Raw genomic sequence first — 19,570 nt, 5'->3', positions numbered from 1 at the left:
CTGAATAAATAAATGACAAAGTATATATTTTCATCTCATTTGTTTGATTGGGTTCTCTTTGTCTACTTTCAGGACTTGCTTGAAAATCTGATTTTCTTTTAGGATATATTTATACAGAAATATAGAAAATTCTAAAGGGTTCACAGACTTTCAAGCAGCACTGACACACACACACACACATATACATACGTATATATATATATATATATATATACATACATACATACATACATATATACATATATATATATATATACATATATATACACATACACACATATATAAGGTACGGTGGCCGAGAAGTGCAAAGCAAATCACAATTCTGAACCTGGGTCGATCGCGTCAAAAAGCCAACAGCAAGCGCTTATCCATCTGCGCTACTGGAGCTGATGTTTTACAGCTACTTTTAACTAAATGTAAATAGACACCCCGTATTTTTTATTCCAGAGTAAGGGCAATTCATACAATACATTTAAACTGAGCTACTTTAATACCATCTCCGAACTTTCTACCACGACTCTGCTGTTCTTCGGCTGGTTCTTCCCTGTATACGTTGATTGACAGATGTCTCGTCCAGTCAGCGGTGAGTCATCCCAAACCAATGGCGCTGTCTCAAACTATACCTACCGCTTCCGGTTTGTCTGATTCGTCGTTGTGTTTTCTGACTTGTAAATTTGTTTTGTTCCGTAATAAGGGCTGTCAAATCGATTAATCGCATCCAAAATAAAAGTTTGTTTACATAATATATGTGTGTGTGTGATTATAACATCACCTACATATATGCACTACAAAAAGTTTGGGGTCAAACTTTTTTTTTTTTTTAGATTTTTGCATGTAATTAAAATTACGCTAACATTGTGAACTATTATTACAACTTAAAACAACTTTCCTATTTTAACATTTTAAAATATGTTAAAAAGTTATTCCTGTGATGGCACTGCTGAATTTTCAGCAGCCATTACTCAAAACATTAGTCTTCAGTGTCACATGATCTTTCAGTAATCATTCTAATATGCTGATCTGGTGCTCAAGAAACATTTCTTATTATCAGTAATGTTGAAAACATTTGTGATGCTTAATATTTTTATGGATACCATGATACATTGTTTTAGGATTTTTTGATAAATAAAGTTCAAAACAGTCTCTACTGTCACTGTTCATTTCAATTTAATGCATCCTTTCTGAAGAAAAGTATTAATTTTTCAACAAAAAAAAAAAAACTAGCTTGAGTAACTATAAGCTATATGACTTTTTACCTGGTGTCAAATCCCCTGACAATGGCACCCATAGCACGGGCAGAGCCAGCAGCGGCCAACCCAGCCACTCCACCTCCAATGATCAACACCTGCCAATATGAACAGCCTTTTTAGAATTCAGACTCTGAAATAAACAGAAAAATCGAACTTGGGAAAGTATGAACAGTGCTAATATCTTCATCCAAGACTTAATGTGAGAAGTGTACGGCAATGAAACAAGCAAACTCCACTCAAATAAAAATAAAAACCACTCAGGACGTGAGTGCGGTTATGCCAACTCTACCTTAGCAGGAGGGACCTTCCCTGCGGCTGTGATCTGACCAGTAAAGAAGCGGCCAAAGTTGTTGGCTGCCAGGACCACGGCTTTATAGCTGCCAAGAAAAACAGACGCACATCAGTCACAGCTGCTGATGAGGCAGGAATTAAGACACTTTACGCTGGCCACAGATATCACATTTGTTGACACTAATTCAACATTTCGGTTAACGGGTCACAGAAGATTGGCCTGTGAAGTCTATTTGTCTAGTATCTCCCACTAAAAATAAATAAATAAATAAATAAATAAAAAATACAAAATACATTTAGGCAAGACACCACAGGTGAATAGGGTCATTTTTTTAACTAATATACATCATTATACTTTTTCAATTAATTATAGGACATTTTATTTTGTATTCCAAGTTCTGACATGTTATACATTTAAATATGAGGAACTAATTAATAAAAAAAAAAAATGCACTAGTTTGCACTTTGCACACATTTCCAGAACAGAAAAATGTAAAATTCAAAATTCTTGTTTCATTTTGTTAACATATTAAAGCTAAAGGTTTACAGTGGGGATTCGGATTTTGGATCTTTTTCTAAAGTAAAGTAAAGTAAAAAACTGCCTTTAAAGCAATGCATTGTAAATGAAATCTACATATGTGACCCTGAACCACAAAACCAGTCATAAATCGCACGGGTATATCTGTAGCAAAAGCCAAAAATACATTGTATGGGTCAAAATTATTGATTTTTCTTTTATGCCAAAAATCATTAGGATATTAAGTAAAGATCATGTTCCATGAAGATATTTTGTACATTTCCTACTGTAAATATATTAAAACTTAATTTTTGATTAGTAATATGCATTGCTAAGAACTTTATTTGGACAGCTTTAAAAACGATTTTCTCAATATTTTAATTTTTTTGCACCCTCAGATTCCAGATTTTCAAATAGTTGTATCTCAGCCAAATATTGTCCTATCCTAACAAACCATACATCAATGGAAAGCTTATTTATTCAGCTTGCAGACTATGTATAAATCTCAATTTCGAAAAAATGTACCCTTATGACTGGTTTTGTGGTCTAGGGTCACATATATAAATATATAAAGTGTAATGAAATAAACACTTAAATGTTTATTTTGAGTGGTTTATTTCCACTAATCTGAAAGAAGGCATGTTATGGAATCAACATTGCCCAAAAATCTCTAAACTGACCAGTGCAAAAACAATGGTTTTGCCTGTAGTGTATTGACTTAAAAAATGATAATAAGTACTATTGTTAATATAAGTATTATTGTCATTATATAACAATATATTTAAAAAAATCATTAAACAAAAATGGTCAATTACTGAATTATAAAAACATTCATACATTGATACAAAATGCTTTGTATCATTTAAAAAAATAGGTTGGCTAGCCTTATGCATTTTTTTTTGCTTTAGATGGACTTACCCAGCAATGTTGGCCATGGAGCTGAGGGCGTCATAACCCTGAGCAATAGTAACACGGGGCACCTGGTCCATGGCCAGGACGGTGGCTTTGCGTTGGGACAACTGGTCCATCAGCTCAGGGTTCTGAGCAGGATAGATGAAACTGACGAGGGTGGCTCCTTCACTCATGAGGTCGGCCTCATGAACTCCCAGAGCGGAGTTCAACACGGGGGCACGCACCTGTAGCAAACGGCCAGAGAGAATGAGAGCTGATGAAGACTCAGCTAAGTGAAGGTAAAATGAATGAATCTAACAGTACCTTAAGCAGAACATCAGATGCAAAGACATCTTTGACGTCCCTGATGGTGGCTCCTGCCTTTGTATACATGTCATCAGAGAACTTGGCAGATTCTCCAGCGCCAGACTCCACCACCACATTAAAGCCCTGCTTGATGAGAGCTTCCACTCCAGCTGGAGAGATGGCCACGCGCCGCTCATTCTGAAAGATTTCCTTGGGAATGCCGACAGTTAGCTGTTTGTATGGAATGCCTGCAAAACAAAACAGGGAATCCCAGAATCAACCAGAGCCTGGAGAGGAACTTATTACTAAGGCCCAATCCCAATTCTACCCCTTAGCCCTTCCCCTTAGCTAGTCCCCCCAATAATTATAAATCGCTAAACCCTTTTCTCAAATATTGCCAATTCGAGAGAGAGAGAGAGAGAGCGAGAGAAAGAGAGAGATGAAAGTTGCGTGTATGCGCGTCTGTGCGTTTCTCTTTTTAGAGTGAGTTTACTTCAAAAACAGCAATTTTATCCTCTCGTTGCTGGAAAATATAATGTAGCGATTCAGTATTTAAACCGTTATTAATAAAAGTGGTGGGGCAGCATTGACAAGTTTCTTTTCTCCTGGATGTGTGAGCTGCGCGATCTCCAGTATATGTGTGTGTGTCAGTAAGCAGCACATTAATATAGAACGGTAATTAAAGGCTCTAATGCACACCAGCACACCAGTATAGGTGTGTGTATGTAGGAGGTAGGACAACGTATGATGATGTGTGACGTATAGTAGTGGTGTCTCAATTCTTAGGGGAATATTTTCACCCCTACCCCCTTGACAGTTTCAAGGGACAAGGGGAAGAGGTAGGGGAAGGGGTATAAAATATAATTGGGATTGGGCCTAAATGTGCATGCCAAATGCAAAAGTTCAAAAGGTGGGTCCTGCACCAGCAGAGCAAATGCCATTGAGATTAACGGGAATGATAACGAATAGTTTTCTCGAGGTACTATGAGAAATGCAGGTTTCTGAGTTCATGTTTAAGACAACTTAGCTTAGTAATTAAATAGTTAGAAACAATTAATAAGCATAAATATTCACATTTTATTTTAATTATAATATAAAATAATTATAAATAAATGCTATTTTATTTATATGGATATAATTAAATGTTATATTTCATTCTAACAATTATCATACAATCATTAGTCATTAGATTTTAGTAGTTTTAAATCTAAAGTATTTTACTCTATTTTTACATGTTGTTTTAAAATAAAGTATTAAAGTATTTTTACACATTCAATTTCACACATTATATACTATATAATTATTATAGCTTATTTTTTTAAACAAAATAAAAAATATTTTATTTTCTGTTGTATAGTAAAAATCTTTACATTGTATTATAATTGTGTTATGTAAGAACACTTTAGATTATTTTTCATTATTAAATTGTAATTTTATATGCTACAAAATAATTACAAATTCTTTAGATTAAAAAAATAGTACTAAATTACTAATATTTAATGTCTGAAAATTAGATTTTTATTTTAAAATTACAACACTAGCAACAACTCATATTGTGATTCTTTATATCTTTAAAATGTTCACCTTTTTAGTCGGCAACATGAAATTTGACTCAATCCTCAGACAAATTTTCTGTTTAGAGAGCCTAGTACCACAGAAACAAATTGAAGTGTGAAAAGCTGATCTCAGGCTGCTCTCATGGCCAATATCGCTTTAGACCATTTCTAACTGTGCAGATTCTCCATTCTGAACTCAAGGATAGGTCAAAGAGAAAAGCAGTACAATAAAGATGAGTCAGACTAACAACTGGTGAAGCAGTTCATAAAAGATCAATGGGTGGTTAAAAAAAAATGTGTAAAATCTTTGAGACCTTTGTAATCGACTGTAGATCCATGAGGTCTCTGTAAGACTTGTGGTTTTACAGTAAAGCAAGTCTTTGTAGCATTGGAACAGCTCCAATTCTGCAGTCATAATTTCAAAAATATAACTGAGAATTCAAGCTGTAAAACAGAGCACGGCTGGGTTTTAGGATGTGTAATAATAAAGTAAATCAAGTTGAATTTTTATGCACAGCTTCATTTTGTGTGCTTTGGTCTGTAAAAGATGTGCAAACAACATGTGGTTTAGACAGGCTGAATATGCATCAAGAAGTCATCCAAGTCAAGTTCTGCTATTGGTAGCAGGAGGTCGCTTGTGGAAAATTCCACCACAGGCCTGATTTATATATATAACAACAACACAAGCTCACGTGAATCATAGACTGGACCTGGAGGCTGTTAAACTGGACCACTGAGAGCAAAGGCAACTCAAAAAGTATTTGGACACTTCAGCCATATGCAAATATGGCTGAAAAATAAATGAATATCATTGCATTAGATATCGAACCAATACAGACCAGTGGCATTTACTGTTACAAAAATGGCATTAAGTTGATGATTTTCTTTTGCTCTCTTGGAAACCTGCATTACTTTGATATTTTGTATCAATGCAATTAAATTTATGGTAGCATAAGCGTTCAAATATGTTTAAGGCCACTTTATGCCACCAAGTTCAAGTTTTACATTGAGTAATTAAAGCTATTTGATTAAAAACTTAACAGGACAACTTAAATCAGTTTTGCTTTCTGGCATATGCAAGGGCAATTCACTTTTTTGTTCTTGGTGAAAACATGTGACTATTTTATGACATGAGCATGCCAGTGTCAAATCTGACCAGCTTTATAATAATTACACATACTTCATAAAGAACTTAAAATACACACTACTGTTCAAGTCTGGGCTCAGTAAGATTTTACTTAAATGAAAAACATATATAAATACTTTTATTCAGGAGACATTAAACTGATCAAAACTGACAGTAATGACATTTAGAAATCTTTTGTAACATATTAGAATGATTTCTGAAGGGTCACGTGACACTGAAGACTGGAGCAATGGCTGCTGAAAATGCAGCTTTGCCATCACTGGAATAAATTACATTTAAAAAAAATAATAAAATAGAAAACCGTTATTTTACATTGTAATTATGTTTCACAATATTACTGCTTTTATTGTATTTTTGATCAAATGTAGCCTCGGTGAACATAAGAGACTTCTTTCAAAAGAATTTTAAAAATATCATACCGACCATAAACTTTTGAATGGTACTGTGCCAATAAATAAATACATAAATTAAACTAAAATATTTACTAAGTATATTTAATTGCTTTTTTTGTACTTCCAGATGTAAATGGAAACAAAGCGAATATCTGAGGCCCACAAACCCCTTATAACCAAACTGAATGCTGGCAGTCACCATAGACATGTGTTTCTTTTCCCAGCAGGCATTCTCCCGCACGAGCTGTGCCACAGTCCTGGTTCCTCAGCTGACACGGTGCCAGAAATAACCTGCCTCAGCTGTCATTACCATTCCTCCCCCTCTCAAAAAAACATCTGCAATTAATGGCAGATCTCCAACAAACGCTGTACCCAAGCAGCCAGTACGCTACACAGGTCACTTACAGTACACTCATTCATATCCGGAGACCTTCAATGCAGGTAATAGTGACAGAACAAGCAGGGGAGGGACACACTGACCTTGAGAGTCACTGCACATGGACTGCTACAGAAATATTAGGAGAAGAGTAGAAAGAAGTTTGGGAATGTTTCATTCACTTTTGTCATACTTTAAAACAAAATCTGCTGAGGTAAAACAACTTGTGTTTATGCATAAGCATAAGCGAACCATACTCAAGGTCTTTCAATATATACTGGGGGGGGGGAACATATCAAACATGATTTAATGTCCTCAACCACCTTGCCCGATTACTAAAACCGAATGTCTGAAACTAAATGCGTTATATAACAACTCAATATTCCAGCACGTTACCTGGACTTGCGAGGCGAGAGAGGGCTTGATGGGTCCTAAAGAACCGCACGCATGGTGTCTTCACTGTCCGGACACTCTTAGCACAGGCCAGCCTGGAGAACAGGGGGCTGGAACAGCTGGTGGCTACCACACGCAGAAGACTCGCCATCGGAGACACAAGGAGGAGCTGTGCAGTCGGAACGACCCTCCTCCTACATGTGAGGGAGACAGAGAGAGGGAAAAAAAAAAGTGAGCCGGCTGACCTATCCCATAATGCTCCACTCTGCCCCAGTCACTGCAGCGCAGTTGTTTACCCACCTCCAAGGTGACACACATATGCTCACAGTTGAGTTCACACAAGTGGGCGACTGTTAACTGGGCGTTAAGTCACTAAGTCCTCACATCTTCATAGAGTAAATATCAATACAATTTTTTTAAGAAATTAATACTTAAAGATACATTCAATTTAGCAAAAAGGATAAAGTAAAATGTGTCACAGTTTCTACAAAAAAAAAAATATCAAGCAGCATATTATGATCCTACATTGATAATAATAAGAATTGTTTGTTAAGCCTTGGTGAATTGGAAAAAATTGGAAAAATTGAAAAAAATTAAACATATATAACATATGTGAAATTTAGAAAATTGTAATTATAAAACAATTATTCAAAATTAACAATTTTGTTCAGATTTTGTAATTTTATTACACACACAAAAAAAACAACTACCAAACAACAATTGGTCTCAAACTAGCATTTTTAATAGCATTTCAAGAAAAAAGAAAAAAAAAAGTATATTTTGTTTCTATAGCTTTTCTTAATTATTCTTTATTATTCTCAATTATATCTACAGTTACCTACAGACTATTTGTAGCGACACGACACCGATCAATTAATCCACAGGGTGAAACAGTCAAGGTCACACTAAGGCAAACACAGAAATGTGTAGAAGTGTATTTGTTTAGGTAAGGTCTATCGCATATGAAGGTGATAAGGGTTTTTTCTGAGTGGGCCGGTGCAGGTCATACAGTAGCAGCTTACAGACAGGGGGCCTTTTAGGTACTTTATTGTCTACAACACCATAAACACTGTCTGCAAGTCTTCTCCAGAAAATACAAAATACATGAAAATAATCATTAAGGAAACTTCTAAAAACAAATCTCAGATAAAAATATTCTTTTTAGGGTACAAAATATTGCTAGTGTGAGAAAAAAATATTGTTTTGCAGCTTTTGATCAATTTAAATTAATTTTAAAGAATCATATTTTTTATAATATTGAATAGCATTATTCTATTAAAATTTTCTAAACATCATAATGACACTGACATATGATGTGATTTTAATTTTTAAATACTTATGTGGTCAAGACCTCTCAGGTAGGAAGTCTCACAATTTTAAGCGGTGATACAAGCATGAAGCATTTAAAATGAGCTGCTACATTTTATGTTAGCCAAATACTTTTTCAAACATATCTAGCAGGTCTCACAACAAAATGTTTAAAAGGGGCACCCAAAGTCTTGTGTATTCATGGAATGTGCCAGAAAGACTCAGTTTCCACTTATACACCAGTAGACACCTGTATAATTCTCCCTTTTTTTAGAGATGCATCCCACACATAAAAGCACTGCAGTGGTTATGCATGTACGAGGGCGTGGGAAACAATCAAATCACCATTTTAATTAAACGTGTGCAGACAGACTATTGGATTATGGTGCCAACTAGAATCTAATTCTAGCACCAGAGAAGTGACACAAGTCAGATGTGGGGCAACGTAACTTACGTTAACTTGAATCTATATACTACCAAGGTTTAGAAAATCACATTATTGAACATATGCGATGAGGAGGGATTAGGATAAAAAATAACGATGCTCGCCCTTGTGCCAAGAGTTTGTTATTGGGCAATGCAAAAGTCATTCATTCAAACAACTCAATGGCATAAGTCACGCAGAATTTCCGCATATATTTATAAACGCTTTAGCATATTTACATTCATATAATGCAGCTCAAGAACACCAGTCCTATTAATTCAAATCTGTTATCGCTACATCAAATGCATGCGTTTGCATGGTATATTTTCGGAAGAGCATTGCGGCTTCAGGGTCGGTGAGCCGACAGAAGGCGGGCACAAGCGCTCATTTCCCCTTCAATCCTTTTCGTAATACACTAGCTTGTTAGCTAAGTGTATGCATTTCCTGCGATCAAATGATAAGGTGGCGGAGATCGATAATGAGGAATTGAAATTCTCACCGAGCCGAGACAGAGAATCAATGAGCGACCTCTGAATGCGGGGACACCCAGCTTACAGCCGCCACCCGGAAGCACTCGCGCTCACCTCTATCTGCGCCGCTTCTGTGGTTTCATTCGGCCGTCAATCAACGCATGTAAATCAGTCATGTGCTGTGCGCGTTTGTTAACGAGATTTAACTGACATTCGTTTCTCTTTTGAATAACATAACTGGGCACAGTTTAGGGATAAAAAAAAATTTTTTCGACAACAACATTTAATTAAAAGACAAACAAAAAGTTTGTCGATGTGATGTCAAATTGTGTTGCTTTTGGTTTGTGGGAGATTAAAAACTGGGATTCAACTTTTTTGTAATGGCAGTTGTAAAGTTGTACCATGGTAACTAACGTTACCAATCTACCATGGTTACCCAGTTATAGTTTGCACCGTATACCATAATAAATTAAAATGTTATTTCATTCAAACGTGTTTGAACGAGACAAGCTCGTTCATTCATTCATTTATTTACTTATTTATTTACATTTATTTACACCCCTGGTAACCAGTTTTATTGTAGTAATTACTGCAGCAAGTGGTATTTTTAAACTTTTTTTTATTTTTATTTCTTTTAACATAACTCTGAATACAATAAATAAATAACAAAGAACTGATTAGACAGCAGAGGGAGTAGACAAGGACAATGCATAGTCACCAGAGGTATCACATACAGTTCTTACATCCTTTTTATACAGTTATTTTCATGATAGGGGTTACTTCCTGTGTATTAACCATTTCCACCAATTCTTATAAAATGTATCCATACTTAGTCTTAGAGAAAAGGTCATTTTCTCCATATCCTTTACAATCTCTATCCACTCTTCATTTGTTGGTGGATTCTCATCCAGCCATTTGTGCAATATATGTGCAATAATATACACTATATGTCAATGTGCAATACTATCTCTAGTCACTAAATCACCACAGTTACTCATTCCATTTAAATTGTACTTTTGTATAAACTTACTGTGCATATCAAGGTGAAGGCCAACGTGCAATACTATAAATGGTCACTTTACTCGGATTGCTCAATGTGAATATCAGGACTCAGTCACTTGTTGTATTTACTTGTAAAATTGTACTGTACAGTCTTAAGTATTTATTGTCTGGTTATATGTTTGTTTTTCTAACACCAGTCAGGAGTAGTGCTCCTAATTTCGTTGTATACAGACAAATACAATGACAATAAAGGCGTTCAATTCAATTCAATTCATTTCTTTGTTATTGCTTTTTTATAAGCAACCAATAACAAACTAAAAAAGTTGTCTTGACCTTTAAAATCAGTTGGTATGTTACTGAGCAATTTCTTCAATATAAAACAGTCTGTTAACAATTTAGATACTTTTATTAAGGAACCATTGAAGTGCATACTATTTGTTAACATGGAATTAATTACAATACTATGTGTTCATTTAACTGTTTTATTACAGTATGGTGAATATAAAATTGTTAAACAACATTAAAACATTTCAAACATATTTAAACAAGCACTTCAATACATTCCTCTTATAAAAACTCTTTATAAAAGCATTTATCAAATATTATAAGACTCATATCCATTAAGCACTGTCAAATAGAACATTGCCTGCAAGTTCATAACCTGTAAATTACCAACATGTTCTTAACTTGTTCTCATATACACCAACATGTTCTTACAAACAGAAATATACTTATAATCAACTTGAACATATGTTCAAAACATATAAATAACCATCACACATAGTATATGCATTGATCTAATGCGTTCTGCTCACCTCAAAACAATTCCTTCAATCAAAAACCTGGTCAAAAGACAGAGAGACAAAATCTCAATAATAGTTGGCACAGATCGAGAGGAAGGGCAAAAGATGAACTGTTTAACAATTAAATGATTACAGTTTTAATTAGTGAGAGGGATAACAAGAGTCCCAGTTGTGCTTTATTAAAAATATTTTTTTATATAAATACATATTCTGTTTATTTTGTTTTTATTTATTTATTTGTGTTAAGTTAATTGGAAAGCAGTAATATTTAACCAAAATCTTTGATAGATTTATGTGATGACAACTTTTTGGACATAGAGATTCACATGTCCAGCAGAGGGAGGTAGTAGACAAGGACAATACTTAAAACACTCAATGCAACTCACATAAAAAAAAAAAAATCTGACAAATTTTGAGAAAGGAGACCCAGATGACTAGGTTCTTGATTTACTGCTGCAGTGTGCACTGCGCAATTACAGTTCTACATCCAGTCTGTTTACAGGCTACATTCAGGCTATATAAAGTCCCCAAACCACACAATTTTTGACCTGATGAACTTTCAGCCTGACATTATTTTTTGGTTTAGTAACCTCTCGAACACTGTACAGTCTAACTGGTTAGTTAGTGGAACTCAAGGTAGTTAACAGCAGAGCAATACAAATTATAAACATTTGGTCAGTAATAATAAATTAAAACAATTCAACAAGTAACAGTGATTTAAACAATCTTAAAATGTACATGTAAGTTTAAAAATATCATAATTATAATTAAATAAATGTTTGCATTGAATACACCATTTCCATATGTTCTATCAGCACTGGCTGGTGCTGTTTCAAGTTTCCCCTTTGTCTCTCATATGTTCCTGTTCAACTAAATCCATCTGTCGAATGTTTGTGTACCATGACTGTAAACTATTAACTCCGACCCAGATTGATACGGCCACTTTTTGCAATTCTTCTCACACCTGGAAAAAAGTTTAAGCTTTGCACTATATATATATATATGACAAATAAAAATCCAATGCATTAATTAAAAGAATGCTTTTCCACCTTATTTATAGTTCTCTTATATTATACTGTATATGTTTCAGTGTACATTTAGATGTTAATGTAAAAGGGCTGTTTTAAAGGGACAACGTTTAACATGTTTTATTTTATGTTTGGATCACATGTAATATCTTATTTTTCAGTCATCCTGAGCATTAATAACTTTGCTATCTACAGTTTCTATCTAAAAATGTAAGCTTTACACTTTCAACCTTTTCTTTCACTTCCTAGCTGATAATATCATGGGTGATGGACTTGCATTTCTTTAAGCAAATGTGTTTCTTACTAATTTCAGTGTATTAATAAGAAATACATTTTACAGTGTCACAGCACGTCTAAAAAATTATTTGTTTATTTGACATGTTTATTTAGTTTGATATAAAAACAAGTTTAGATTTGCATGTAAGTTAGCCTCACAACAAGAAATACAGTAAGATTTTTGGAGTTCTGGTTCTAATCATCATAGTTTTGATGTCTGTTTTGCAGATGCATCGAGAGTGAGCCGAAACAACAAAGACTGGTTTGCCTTTGTGAATTAATGTAAAAATGTATGTTACTCTTATTCACCTGCAATATCGACCTTCAGAACACACACTAAAACTGTCAAGATATAATCTGCAATAATATTGTCCACTAAAGCAATAGCCAAAATAAATTAAATGTTGACAACTAAGATCAAGTCACACTGAAGTTGTGAAGGGGTTGGGTTCCATCCTGCCATTTCATTCTTCTCCTACAACAGCTCTTCCTCCGTGCAGACACAAAGTTATGAGGCGCAAGAAGCTGCTCTGCATGCCACACAGCTCAACATTGCTTTGAAGTTTAGAAATTCCAAGAGTTTCCTGTAACAAGGTCAAACTCTAATGTGAACCAGAAGCTGCTATTTCTCTCTCTGCCTCCTCACTCTGTTGGTTAGTGGAGAGTGTGAAGTCTCGATATGCCTCGTCTGTGGATCTTCCTGCTTCTGTTGGCACACTTGATCAACAGCCCAGTGCTTTCAGCAAAAGGAGGCAAGAAAAAGCACCAAGGGAAGAATCAAAGTGGCCCTGCAACTCCCAAGGAGGACATTGGGTCAGATGGGGCTCCCGAGAGTCCATCAGAATCTGACTTCTTGGCTGATTTTGCCGGGAAACACCGCCTGTGGGTGATAACCGCACCATCACACAGTGACAACTATCTGCGTATGATGGAGAAGCAGATCCAGGAGTCTGAAGGACTGAACTGTCGCTTGGCAGAGAGAGACACGCTCATCGTCACTATTATTCAGAATGCCATGATGGAAGGCAAAATCCAACTTACAAACTTGCAAGGAGAAGCCACTGTGGAGGTCATGGACTCTGAAATGGTAAGCAAACTTCTCCATTACCTTGAGCTGGAGGACCATACCTTCTCCATGCTGATTCTGAAGAAGAACATGAGGGTTAGTGAGAGATTTCCTTACCCGGTTCGTGTTGAGGCCATTCTTGAGGTCATCGATCAGCTGCCTGTGCGAAAGTTGGAGAAGGTCGCAAGAAAGGGGTTACCAGTAAAATGCAAGATCACAAAGAAGAGGATAGTGGTGAAGAAACAGGGTTCCAGCAAGCGTAGGACCTTCAGCCCACAGAGGCATGCGAATTCCACGTCCATCTTCCTCACACAGAAGATACGTCTAGACAAAAAGGCAACACTGAGAAACAAAGTACAAGATATTTTGAGCGGATGGTCACGATTTGTCATCCGTAAAACGACAGGTAGCTCAGGCGACGGCAAACCATCAGCTAAAGCAGGTTCAAAATCTGGATCCAGTGGAAATGAGAGACTGAAGCACGACGACCAGAAGAAAACTCCAGATAGTGACAGACACCCAGAGCCGGTAACAGGAGTGAAAAAAGCTTCGGAAGCAGATAAAACACATGCTAGTGCAAAATCTAATTTTGACACCCTCAATGAGGAGTTCAAAGGAGAACAAACCGTTGACCATTCAAGCTCCAAAAAGAAAGGCAACGGAAATGATGGCAAGAAGAAAAAGGGCAAAGGAGGGAGGAGGAAGTCACAACGAGAAGCAGATGATAAGGAAAAGGCAGCTCTCAAAGACTTCATGCAAAACCTCAAAGGGAGAAGAAGACTCCTTGTAAGTTCTTGATTGTTAAGAAGATCCAAAGCCTATTTGCAGCTCTCCTTGGAAGACTGTATCTGATTATTATGGTTTATTTTTTGGCATAGGTGATTTCATCCCCAAGTGATGTCTCAAGTCACTATATCAAACAGAGAGATGATAATGAGCTACGTAGCTGTGACTTTTCTCAAAGAAAGGTCTGTCCATCATGGGTTCAGAACGTAATCCTACGCTACACATTCAACACTACCAACATGGTAATTCAAATGTATAAACACCTGTTTGCACATTTTACAGTAAACAACTTGTGAAAAAATATTTATGAAGCTTATTAGGACTGGGTGTGAATACAGAGTTCCCTCAAAATAGGCATTTGTTCATGAATTGAACCACAATTGCTGCATTGTACTGTACGTTATTGATTCACTTAAAAGAACCAGTTCAAAAGAGTCATTTGTTTGTTAACTGAACCAGACTTTTTGATAGTTTTTGATTCACTAAAAAGATCCAGCTCATGTCATTTGTTCGTGATTGGGTCATATTTGTTTAGCTGTGCAGTCGATATTCAGATTGTTAAAATGAAGAACAATTCATATGAAAATCGTTATTTTTTTTACCCAGCTCTAAAGCTTATGTATTTGTGCTGCACTGAAATGCATGATGCATGATGCTCTTTTTGAAACAGGTTCAGAGCCTCTACAAGCATCCCTGCCAGAAAAGTTCAGAAACCCTGAGTTAATCAGCGAGATCCGCAGAGAATATGGGCTGGACTCCGAAAACTTCTCAATGGCGTTGACTGACTATGACCTGAGGCCTAACGTAAGAACACTTCATTTTCTCCTAATTCACAATGACTTTGAAAGACTACCGAATCAAAGGCATACATCTTGTGGTTTTAGCTTAACAGGGTTTTCAACAAGCCAACAGCTCCTTCTGATTTACTGGATTACATTGACAGCTTTCCATCACGTCGGTCTGAGAAGGAAGAGGAGAGAAAAGCTCCATTACCCTGCTCTAAAGCCGAAACGAACAATAAGGAGGAGAACTCGCTTCTGAGGTAAACACCATGAGTTTCCCAACGCTTTAAACTATGATTACTAATCATTCCAATTGTTCTGATTATTATGTGTGGATTTTCAGGTTTATGTCTAAACGAAGACTTCTGATCATCTCAGCACCCACTGTAGATGACTACTCATTCCACCAGCAGCTTCAGGCGCTCAATGGACAGGAGTGTCAACTGGGTACTGTATGCATCATGTTCTCTGAGCTTTTGTGGATATTTCTTCAAAAAATGAACAGTGATACCCTCTTAAAAATAAAAGGTCTTTATTGGAATCAATGGTTTCTTGAAGAACCTTTAACATCCGCAGAACCTTTCCATTGCAAGAAACATTCTTTATAGTGGAAAAAGTTTCTTTAGATTATTAAAATGTTTTTCACGCTTAGAAAAAAAAAAGTTCCTTAAAAGAACTGTCCACTGAAAAGTTCTTTTGGGAACTCAAATTGGTTCTTCAATGGCATCACTGCGAAACCCCCTTTTTGGAATCTTTATTTTTAAGAGAGTAAATTCATTCTACGTTTGGTAACCAAACTAAAAATTGAATCAACATGTACAGGTATTCGTCATTTTGCCTTCTTGAAGATTGTGGGTACTGGATCGACAGCTTCAGGAACAGTGGAGTTTTTTCCATTGAATGGTGAAATCATAAACTCTTCCTCATTTCTTGCAAGTAAAACATAAAGCTTCAACATCACATATTATAGAATGGTTATGGAATATTTATCATAACCTACAGGAAAATGTCAACCTGAGAAGGAGACGCTCTCGCAGGATGTGGTGGAGAGTCTCAGAAATCAGTTGAAGATAAACCGGGACTACTTCAGCATGCTAGTGGTGGGTAAGGACGGAGACGTAAAGGCCTGGTTCCCATCTCCAATGTGGTCCATGGGAAGCATCTATGACCTTGTGGACTCTATGGAATTGCGTCAACAGGAACAGAAATTACAGCAAACTTTTGGAATTCGCTGTCCAGATGAGAATACCGGTACTTACCATGGTTACACAGAAGAGACAGAGGATGGCTACTTGTACCACATATCTGAGGACTAAAAGTCATCCAAAAAAAGACATTAGACATGCATAAAATGAACATGGCATGCATTTGGACATTTGTCATCCCCATATCATGTGATGCAAAACTTTACCTCTAATAAATAGATCTTGTATGAAATTCATACAGCTATCTTACCTGTTGTTGCTGTGCCCTGTAAAATGTAACTTTCACTTGGTTGTACATGCTACTATTCTTAAATATACCTAAAAGATAATGTGTGCAATTCTTGTTTTTCAAAGCTGTTGACATTAAAGGCTATTTTTCTAAGCTGTAGAAAATGCCTGAGTGTCTTCACTGTCTTTATAAGTAATGAGTTACACTACTGTTCAAAAGTTTGGGGTTGGTTAGATTTTTTTATGTTTTTGCCAAGAAATTTCTTATTAACCAAGGCTACATTAGTTTGATAAAAAAAAAGGTAAAACCAGTAATATTTTAAAATATTATTACAATTTAAAATAGTTTTTTATATATATTTTAAAATGTAATTTATTCCTGTGTTAGAAAAGCTGGGATTTTTAAGCAGCGAATTATTTAGAATTACCTTCAAATTTCATTCTAGTATGCTGATTTGGTGCTCAAAAAAATGTTTTTTATTATGGTGAAATGTTGAAAACATTTGTGCTGCTTAATATTTTTGTGTAAACCATGATACATTTTTTTTTCAGGATTCTTTGATGAATAGAAAGAACAGCATTTATTTGAAATAGAAATCTTTTATAACATTGCAATCAATGTCTTTGTCACTTTTAATGAATTTAATAACAAAATTCATTTCTTTAAAGACAATTTTTACTGACCTCATATTTTTGAAACTTTATATATATATATATATATATATATATATTTTTTTTTTTTTCTTAAAATGTGAATATAACTTGTCAACAATGAGTGTCAAGCTAATTAAGAAAAAAAAATTGAAATGCTTCAGTGTTTTCATATGTGTTCTTATAGTATTTTTCTTATAGTATCATGTTGAGCAGGGAAGCATGTGAGTATAGAAAGAGCAATTGTGCAGTACGGAATACGCAAATAGATTTGATGAGGAGAGCGATAGGGCTTCCTGTGATGACCGTGCAGCGGTCAGATAGGGGAAGTAGACAGGAGTGGGCAGGCATTAACAGTCACAAATAAACTGAAGCGAACAGAAACACATTCATTAGTCCGGTTGTGAGCTACCAGTCCATGTGAACATCTAGGAGAGGATATTTTTTTGGCTCCACCACCATGGTGAGTGCTCTTTCTGGTTTCATCCTTGAATTGTCACATAGTATTGACCGGTGTCTAACTTTATGGCAGTTTTTAGAGATACTGGTTCAGAGAAATTTATGGTATGAAATCAGATGGTTAACTTGTGAAGGTGCAGGAGTTTTTCTGCATAAACTGTCTTTCCTAGCACACTGTGTTAATCTTTCCCTGTTCGTCTACTTATTAACTCATGTTACTTTTCACCTAAAATATTTCTATTGGTCATGTATGTGCTCGTAATTTCCATTATCATAGGGTTTGTTTGGTGGATTGATAAGTAAAAGATACACAGAAAATAACATGCTATGAAATTAAATGCTGTGTTTCCTACAAAATTTCACAGCAACTTTCAAACACAATTCACATTTTAAAAATACAGTTCATCTGGGGAACGTTTAGGGGATTTTATCATGTGTTTTTGCAAAATTAGATTGTGTAAAAAAAGATTGTGTAATGTTTGGCCAGTTTTTGCTTCACCGACACAACTCGGTTCCTCTTCATCTGAAAACACACTTAAGTTTCTCTTGAATTCTTCTGTCATCTGGTTTTATTGGCTAGATGCACCTTACCTTCAATGAATCGCTCTTTTTAACCATAGCTAGAATGTGTCACAGACCGGTTTAATTTTATATCTGGTTTTGTTCTTTGTGGTCACAGCAAACCATTCAGATTCAGCTCCATAATACCACGTCAACAAAGTGAAACTAGGACACCTGTTTCAGATTGCATCAGTCACAATGTGGGATCTCCCAAATCACCTTCTCATGGTCATCTAAGGTTCTCCATAACCATCTGAGAAACACACACTGACCATCCATTGGCTCTTTGTTAAGCACGTGTTAACACATGCCAGGGCTCATATTCAAAACACACATTACACAAATCATCTATCCAAAGAATGGAACTATGGACTTTTTGTGAGGCTGCTTTGCATGTCGGGAGCCTTGAACAGTACAGCTGTTGTTAGTAGTAACGGCCATAACTAAATAAATAAATACAAATGGATTCCGTATTTATCTCGGTAGATATTAGAACTCATTTACAAACACAACACTTATTTTGACAATTAATTGAATTACATTTACCTCTGACTCTGGGTCTTCACTTCATTTGAGCTCAGCTGATTTTTCCACGACAGCCGTTTGATGTCAGTTGTACATTACTGAACCTGATGCCATGTCTGAGATTACACAGACATGCTCTTTGTGTGATCTCACTGCATTAGATAACAAACGATCAATCCAAGTGGCATCTGCAAACAAAATGACGTCAATGAAGGTTTTGGTGCAAATTCACACAGGTGTAGTTCATCACATCAACTATGGACATGTTCGACTAACGTTTGCAACTAGAAAGTCTAGCAGTCACGGTCACATTATAATTTAACCATGCAAAATAACTTCAGATCCTGCAACAGAGTCTGAAATTAACCCAAAAAATGATAGATTTTGTGCCTATCTTCTCCCCAGCATGGGACACTGGGGTTAAACAATTAATCCGAAAGACCATAATAAATAAATAAATACAGGTGCATCTCAATAGATTAGAATATCATGGAAAAGTTCATTTATTTCAGTAATTCAACTCAAACTGTGAAACTCGTGTATTAAATAAATTCAATGCACACAGACTGGAGTAGTTTAAGTCTTTGGTTCTTTTAATTGTGATGATTTTGGCTCACATTTAACAAAAACCCACCAATTCACTATCTCAACAAATTAGAATACTTCATAAGTATAATAAAAAATAAAAAATAAAAAAACAATAAAAAAAACATTTTTAGTGAATTGTTGGCCTTCTGGAAAGTATGTTCATTTACTGTACATGTACTCAATACTTGGTAGGGGCTCCTTTTGCTTTAATTACTGCCTCAATTCGGCGTGGCATGGAGGTGATCAGTTTGTGGCACTGCTGAGGTGGTATGGAAGCCCAGGTTTCTTT

The 19,570-nt window shown here is 35.7% G+C and overlaps 2 protein-coding genes, 1 long non-coding RNA gene and 1 pseudogene across 5 annotated transcripts in view; 2 read left to right on the top strand and 2 right to left on the bottom strand.

Annotated features, from left to right (window-relative positions):
* The window catches only part of LOC107703592 (NAD(P) transhydrogenase, mitochondrial-like), a 43,323-nt gene extending 33,872 nt beyond the window's left edge, over window positions 1-9,451 (bottom strand). The window contains exons 1-6 of the mRNA XM_016506279.1: window positions 9,351-9,451; window positions 7,123-7,313; window positions 3,274-3,503; window positions 2,977-3,194; window positions 1,540-1,627; window positions 1,257-1,345 (exon numbers count right to left, since the gene is read on the bottom strand). Of these exons, the coding sequence (XP_016361765.1) occupies window positions 1,257-1,345; window positions 1,540-1,627; window positions 2,977-3,194; window positions 3,274-3,503; window positions 7,123-7,270 (773 nt within the window). The 5' untranslated portion in view covers window positions 7,271-7,313; window positions 9,351-9,451. The remainder of the gene's footprint in view (window positions 1-1,256; window positions 1,346-1,539; window positions 1,628-2,976; window positions 3,195-3,273; window positions 3,504-7,122; window positions 7,314-9,350) is intronic.
* Window positions 9,452-13,109: 3,658 nt separating this feature from the next.
* LOC107703590 (coiled-coil domain-containing protein 80-like) lies at window positions 13,110-16,444 on the top strand (annotated as a pseudogene).
* On the bottom strand, window positions 16,165-19,147 carry LOC107703591 (uncharacterized). The gene is made up of 3 exons (XR_001635847.1): window positions 18,715-19,147; window positions 16,324-16,376; window positions 16,165-16,243 (listed from the first exon to the last, which is right to left on the bottom strand). It is a non-coding gene; the product is annotated as an uncharacterized LOC107703591 (long non-coding RNA).
* LOC107703588 (FYN-binding protein-like) overlaps window positions 17,506-19,570 on the top strand; it is an 11,974-nt gene continuing 9,909 nt past the window's right edge. For 2 of the 3 annotated variants that reach the window (XM_016506274.1, XM_016506273.1), the window contains exons 1-2: window positions 17,506-17,611; window positions 18,287-18,406. Coding sequence is in view for 1 of the 3 variants with exons in the window: in XM_016506277.1 (XP_016361763.1) it covers window positions 17,609-17,611 (3 nt within the window). In the remaining 2 variants the exon portion in view is untranslated. The remainder of the gene's footprint in view (window positions 17,612-18,286; window positions 18,407-19,570) is intronic. The other variant, XM_016506277.1, reaches the window with a different exon arrangement.

This window comes from Sinocyclocheilus anshuiensis, unplaced genomic scaffold, assembly GCF_001515605.1.
Source record: "Sinocyclocheilus anshuiensis isolate Anshui unplaced genomic scaffold, SAMN03320099.WGS_v1.1 scaffold330, whole genome shotgun sequence".
Taxonomy (NCBI): domain Eukaryota; kingdom Metazoa; phylum Chordata; class Actinopteri; order Cypriniformes; family Cyprinidae; genus Sinocyclocheilus; species Sinocyclocheilus anshuiensis.
The sequence above is the reverse complement of the archived record's forward strand: the minus strand, read 5'-3'. Positions and strand labels throughout refer to the sequence as shown.